General features: G+C 47.3%; 2 protein-coding genes and 1 non-coding gene across 3 annotated transcripts; 2 read left to right on the forward strand and 1 right to left on the reverse strand.

The window, feature by feature from the left end:
* The first annotated feature begins 1,449 nt into the window (after positions 1–1,449).
* Positions 1,450–2,791, forward strand: LOC119306583 (bisdemethoxycurcumin synthase-like). Its single transcript, XM_037582763.1, has 2 exons — positions 1,450–1,688; positions 1,778–2,791. Exons 1-2 carry the CDS (start codon positions 1,463–1,465, stop codon positions 2,740–2,742), a joined length of 1,191 nt encoding a protein of 396 aa, XP_037438660.1. The 5' UTR covers positions 1,450–1,462; the 3' UTR covers positions 2,743–2,791.
* Positions 2,792–2,929: 138 nt separating this feature from the next.
* Positions 2,930–3,002, reverse strand: TRNAE-CUC. Its single transcript has one exon. It is a non-coding gene; the product is annotated as a tRNA-Glu (tRNA).
* A 359-nt stretch (positions 3,003–3,361) lies between these two features.
* Positions 3,362–4,783, forward strand: LOC119306584 (glycine-rich protein A3-like). Its single transcript, XM_037582764.1, has 2 exons — positions 3,362–3,762; positions 4,307–4,783. The coding sequence occupies exons 1-2, from the start codon at positions 3,450–3,452 to the stop codon at positions 4,528–4,530; spliced, it is 537 nt and encodes a 178-aa protein (XP_037438661.1). The 5' UTR covers positions 3,362–3,449; the 3' UTR covers positions 4,531–4,783.
* Positions 4,784–6,676: the final 1,893 nt, after the last annotated feature.

Raw genomic sequence — 6,676 nt, forward strand, 5'->3', positions numbered from 1 at the left:
GGAAAGTGCATCATCTTCGACTCACCAGAGATGGCGTACGTTGTAGCCCTGAAGATCGGCCCAGAGATGCGGCAAGCACCAAAGGAACCCGTTGATCCCAACAACTGGCTCATGCTAAGGGCATGTTTGGTTCGTATGCTAAGGCTCTGTTCGGAAGCTCTCCAGTTTCAGAAAATCGACAACACCAGCTTCATGTGCCAGCTTCCAGCTTCTCGCAAGGAGTTGTGCACATTCGGAGGTTGTGGCCAGCCTCTCCAGCGCTGCATGGGCCGCTCTTTTTTTAGCTTTGCATGGGCTAGCACTGCTGGCTGGTTCGTACGACAACTCAGGAGAAAATGAATCAAATTGGTACCAAGTTAGCGGTGGCAATCCCTACGTAATTTTGACGAACTCCACGGTTTGGGCTTCGGGGAGCTGGACTTGCCTCGCTCCACCGATTTGTGCTACGTGAGTCCTCCGCCTCATGGAGCTGGGTCCATGGAGCCGAGGCGTTTGGCCCAGCTCCTTGTGCGGAGCTGGAGAGCTTCCAAACGGCTCCTAAGCTTCCATCTTTCTTCATGCCACAAATTAGGCAAGTTCAACTAAGTGAGCCCCCTGTTGGTTTGCAACACACTTGTGACAAGATTCCTTTCATGCAATCTAGATCCCACGTGTCACCGACTCAGAAAAGTTTGACAAGATTATCTCAAGTGTGGCAAAGTGTTGCGTCAATTTTGGTCGCGGAACCTTAGGCATGTGTGGCAAAAAAGCGCGGCAAATGATGACAACCTTATTGTGTGAATCAAAACTTATTTGGTTTCGTCATGTGCAATCAATAACATAAGATTTGCAATAAAAATGGTATCATATCAATTTTTCACGAGATTTTATATATGTGCAGACGTAATTATCAAAAGTTGCATTGTGGAGATCGTGTCCGGGTAAAAAAACACCATCTATGCATGAACGGAGATAGTATTTCCATTTTGTTTGATGAACGTGAAAATGTTCTAGGGAGTATGAGGATATTAATTGACCTACTAATGTTATTTGTCGACACAATTATGGACTAATTTTGTACCAAGAATTCCAAATATGAGGTTGCTTTTTTTTGCAAAATTCAGGTTGGTTGTATGATATCTGATGTAACATTACTTTTAATCAAGCATATTTTTCATCCCGCATCACACTTCATAAGGAAATCTTCGTTGGAAGTTGGCGCACCATCTATGCACTGACCTGTCAATTTGTCATGAAGAGTACCGTCATTTTCACATACACCTGTACCAATTAACTATGATATGTAACTATCAGAAAACATATCACAGTTAAACTACCAGCTTGTACGATACGGTGTGCATGCCGATCGATCTGCGGTATCAGCACAGCTCCTCCTACTGATGCGCCCTCTCCATATATATATAGCTCCACATGCAATGTAAGCGATCAGCTATCTTGTGTTAGGTTGGTGCTGCGAACCTTTATGCCAATGTCTTCCCAAGAAACCAAAATGGCACTGCTTGGAAACCTAACGACAGGCATCCGCCAGATCCGGCAGGCGCAGCGCGCGGACGGCCCAGCGTGCGTTCTGGCCATCGGGACGGCGAACCCGGCGAACTGCGTGCAGCAGGAGGAGTACGCCGACTACTACTTCCGCGTCACCAACAGCGAGCACCTCACCGAGCTCAAAGCCAAGCTCAACCGGATATGTACGTACTGCCTGAACGCCCAACCAGGATGGATATGTATCAGATTGACATTCTTTTTTTGGACCGGTCAAATCGTACGTGTTCTCCAGGTACCAAATCGGCCATCAAGAAGCGCTACTTCTACCACACGGAGGAACTGCTTCAGGGTCACCCTGAGTTCCTCGACCGCACGTTGCCATCCCTGAAAGCCCGGCTGGACATCACGGCCACCGCCGTTCCCGAGCTCGCGGCAGCCGCGGCGGCTGCAGCTATCGCCGAGTGGGGGCGCCCGGCCGCCGACATCACACACCTTGTGGTCGGCACCTACGCCAGCGCCCACATGCCGGGCGCCGACCACCGTGTCGCCTCCCTCCTCGGCCTCGACCCGTCAGTCCGCACCACCATGCTCTACGTCAACGGCTGCGCCAGCGCCTGCGCCGCGCTCCGCGTCGCCAAGGACATCGCCGAGAACAACCGCCGCGCTCGTGTCCTCGTCGCCTGCGCCGAGCTCACTCTCATCATGTTCCGCGCTCCCCAGGAGGGGCATCTTGACACGATCATCTCGCAGGCGCTCCTCAGCGACGGCGCGGGCGCCATGATCATCGGCGCCGACCTCGAGGGCTCGGAGGGCTCGCTTTTCGAGATGGTGGCCGCGTCACAGACCGTGGTACCGGCGACGGCACACGCCGCAGTTGGACAGTTTGGCGAAGAGGGGTTCCTCTTCCACCCTTGCATCGAGATGCCAGCGATAGTTCGCCAGAACGTCGAACGGTGCCTGGTTGACGCGCTCGGGCCGCCTGGCTTGAGCGGTCGCTGGAACGACCTCTTTTGGGCGGTGCATCCCGGAGGGCGAGCAATCTTAGACGGCGTGGAGGAGGTACTCCGGTTGGAGCCCAAGAAGCTGGCGGCAAGCAGACATGTGCTGAGCGAGTACGGCAACATGTCCGGGGTGTCCATCATCTTTGTGCTGGACGAGCTCCGCCGCAGCCATGACGAGCACCGCGGCCTGGGGTTAATGCTGGGAATTGGACCGGGGCTCTGCCTGGAGACGATGGTGTTGCACGCATGCATGTAACACCCAATGTTGCCACACAATAATCACCATTACGATGGGTAAAACTACAAATAAATGAAAAAACACACAATAATCACCATTACGATGGGTAAGACTACAAATAAATGCAAAAACTTCTTCAAATCGGACGTTGTGAGCATATGGATGATTACTCCTCTTCAACTTACTATTTACAGAACGCAAAAAATTCCGTCGCCGGGACTTGAACCCGGGTCTCTCGGGTGAGAGCCGAGTATCCTAACCACCTAGACTACGACGGATCTTTGGAGCTTGAATGCAGTTTCGCGTACTTATTTGCACCCTAACTAATGGGTACATTCGTAAAGCAAATGTCGCGGGTAAAATCGCAACCAAGTTATTCTTTGCACGCACGGCTTGTCCACGTGCATCTATCACAGGCGAACGAATGACCGATCGACAAGGTGCCAGCAAATAGAACTCGCCGCAGGCTGTCCCCGCCAAGAATGCTGCGGCGACAAGAGCCCTCTGAAACGTCGTGCACCTTCAAATCAGGAAAATAGAAGCTCTAAACATAGACAACTTGCCCTGAATAACCCTCCCGCCGTTGCTCTCAAGCACGGTATATATACCCGTCCATGGCAAGAGGAGAAGAAGCTGCTAGCCATCTGGAATCAGCCTCCTCCCCGTTTGTTGTACTCCCATTCCTCCTCCTTTTACCAGTAGGTGAACAAGCTAGAGGGAGAGGCATGGACGGTGGAAAAGACAAAGGTGCGGGTGGATACAGCGGGTACCCCGGTGGCTACCCTGCTCCGGCGGGATATCCCGGCTACCCTGTTCCGGTAAGCACGTATCCGCCGGCGCCCGGATATGCTGCTCCACCTGGGCAGTATGCGCCACCTCCCGGCGCGTACCCTCAGCCCGGGGGTTATCAACCGCCGCACGTTGCGTATCCTCCGAGCGGGTACCCTGCGACCGCTGGGTATCCGCAATATCCTCCTACGACCCACCCTCCAGCTGGTTATCCCGCTCAAGGGCCACCAATGCAGGCTCCTCCTTATGGTATGTCCTTTTACACACACTTCATTTGTTTTCCCGCAAAAAAGAAAAAACAAAAAACAAAATGGTATTTGTTCTATCTATTGTTTGTTACCAATATATATACTCCCTCTGTAACTGATACTGTCAAAGAATGTCTTATACTATGTTACAGAGGGAGTAGTACAATATCCGCAAAAAAAAGGGAGTAGTACAAATGTGTTCAGATTTTTCTCTCAAAAAAAAGGGTATTCAGATTTACAGTATAAATATTATTATTACGTTTGTCGCTAAAACATATGTTTATTTGATAGTACTTTAAAAAATATTACTTGCAACAAATAGAAACGGTAACCGTCAAGTATGCATGTTCATGTCCAAAAATGTTAAGTACTACTCCCTCCGTCCGAAAATACTTGTCATCAAAATGAATAAAAGGAGATGTATTAGGAGTAGAATGCAATCAGGTGTGAAAGTGATAAATGGCACCTCACAGTTCATATGGAGGCATGACCAATTGACCATGTTATGAACTCGGTCGAGTCAACTTGCAAGCCATTTTGTTCAGGTCACGCTCCTATGTACGGGGGAGGCGGCCATGGCGTAGCAGGCGGTATGATTGCCCGCGGCGCGGCAGCGGCAGCCGCAGCATATGGAGCTCACAAGGTGTCGCACGGCGGCGCCCACGGGATGTACGGCCACGGTCACCACCAGGGCAAGTTCAAGCATGGCAAGTTCAAGCACGGCAAGTTTGGCAAGCACAAGAAGATGTACGGGCGCAAGTGGAAGTGAAGAGGGGAAAAGACACGGCTACTCGGATGTACGTACGTACTACGTAGACAACATGTAGACCCGTATAATTCGCCATCTTACTCTCTCTCATCTCACCAATGACTCCTCGCCTGTGCCGCTCTGAAGGGGAAAAAGATGTGATCACCTGTGTTATCGTTCCTTTTTCTTCTGAGGATCACCAGCAGCCTTATTTGTTGATGAACAATGTTCATACGAATACAAGCAAACTCGCAGAAAATATGGGATTTGTTCAGTGTTTCTAGTCTAGTACTGTAGTAGTAGCAACACATGGGATCTCCAATTCTCCAAAGATAGACGGTGCATGATGGTGTTTACAGAGGCTCCGCCTCTCCGGGCATCAAGCCTGACGAAACTGCTTTCCCAAAAAAACAATGCCTGAAGGAACTGAACATGTTCATTCAGGCAAATAACGAAACAGGGGTGACGTGCCCGCCAAGGGGGCAACTTCAGCTTGGGTGACAAAGCTACTCCCTCTAGATAAATCCGTTCGAGCGACAAGTAATATGGATCCAAGGGAGTACTGTGTTTCTCTCCTATGCTTCTCCTACCCTAACTCGCCCCAAGTTCTAGTTCTAGTTCTTCAATTCTTCCTCTTGTCATTGGAATCCCCAGATACGAAATCACAGGTGGATCGGGTCTCATAACAGGTCAATTACTTGTAATTTATGTGCAAATAAATTCCTTTTCATTGTACAAAAGACGCACACGGGACATGTCATGCAGGTTCCAACCTAGCACGGGGTGGCATAAAACTGAACTTCATGCTGTAAGGACTTCATGCACATCAAATTTAGCTTGTTTATCCAAGACACTGACGCTTCTCAGTTAAAAAGAAGACATGCACATATGCTTCACAAGTTAACACTTTTTTTCCCCTCCTCGTGTCCGCATGCCTTCTGCTTTTCATGATCAATCGTCTGCATCTTTATCCTGTAAGTAGCTCCAATGGCGGTGGCGATGATTGCGAACCAGGTCACCGGCGTTCTCCTGCAGACAAACCACCATCAAAAACAGAACTCATATCCCCGTTACCTGACATTTGATGGAAAAGAATGACAGGGCACGTACAAATTGAAGGGTTCGTCCCACAGTATCGTACTGTAGAATACACCGGCAGGGTGTAGCGGGAGGGTGTAGCGGGGCACGGGCAGGGGAGATCTTCCGGGGGGCTGGGTGTGGAGAATTTTATTTTAGGTCGGATGTGGAGAATTTTATTTAGATCATCGCCGATCCCAAATCCGAATGCGGTTGAAAGTCGGGAGGGTGTAGCGGGGCACGACTATACCTCGCCTGACGCGAGACGGCAGGAGCACTGCCTCAAGCGCCTCAGCTAATGGGCCAGCCCAGCGAGCGGGCATTAAGCGCTCGTTTTTTTCCTGTTTTTATCAAATTTTTAGAATTGTTTTCTGATTTCCTTTTTTGGTTATTTTATATGTGGGCATATTCTAAATATATAGTGCAACAATCACTTTACTTTAGTTTTTTAGAGAATGTTAATCATGCATTTAAAAAATGTTATACATGCATAAAAACTGTTTCTGATGTATATGAAAAATGTCCAATGTGCCTGAGGAAATGTTGACATCAAAATATATGTTTGGAAAAATGTTAATCTTGTATATGATTTTTTATACGTATATAAAAATTGTTCCAGATGCATAAAATGTAAAGGTGTGTGGAAACAAGTAGACAACAAAAATAAAAATATTTCCAAAGTGTTAATCATTAATTTGAAAAAAAATGTTAAATATGTACATAAAAAATGTTCTTCATGTATAAGAAAAATGTACAACGTGTATTGAAATATATTTTTGAAAGACAAAGTTAATCATGTATTTGAAATGTTAGTATATATATACATATAATTTTTACAAAATTTATACCAAAAATGTATAATGTGTTTGAAAAAGAAAATGCGTATCAAAATATTATTTGAAAAAATATTGATCATGTATTTAAGAAATGTAAACTATGTACTAGAAAATGTACCCGGTGTATACGAAAAATGTAAACCTGTGTATTTGAAAAAATGTTGACCATGTATTCAAAAACATGTTTAAAAGAAAAATGTACATCATGTGTTTGTTTGAAAAAAATGATCAACGTGTATCAAATATATTTCCCG

Source organism: Triticum dicoccoides, chromosome 5B (assembly GCF_002162155.2).
Source record: "Triticum dicoccoides isolate Atlit2015 ecotype Zavitan chromosome 5B, WEW_v2.0, whole genome shotgun sequence".
NCBI lineage: Eukaryota > Viridiplantae > Streptophyta > Magnoliopsida > Poales > Poaceae > Triticum > Triticum dicoccoides.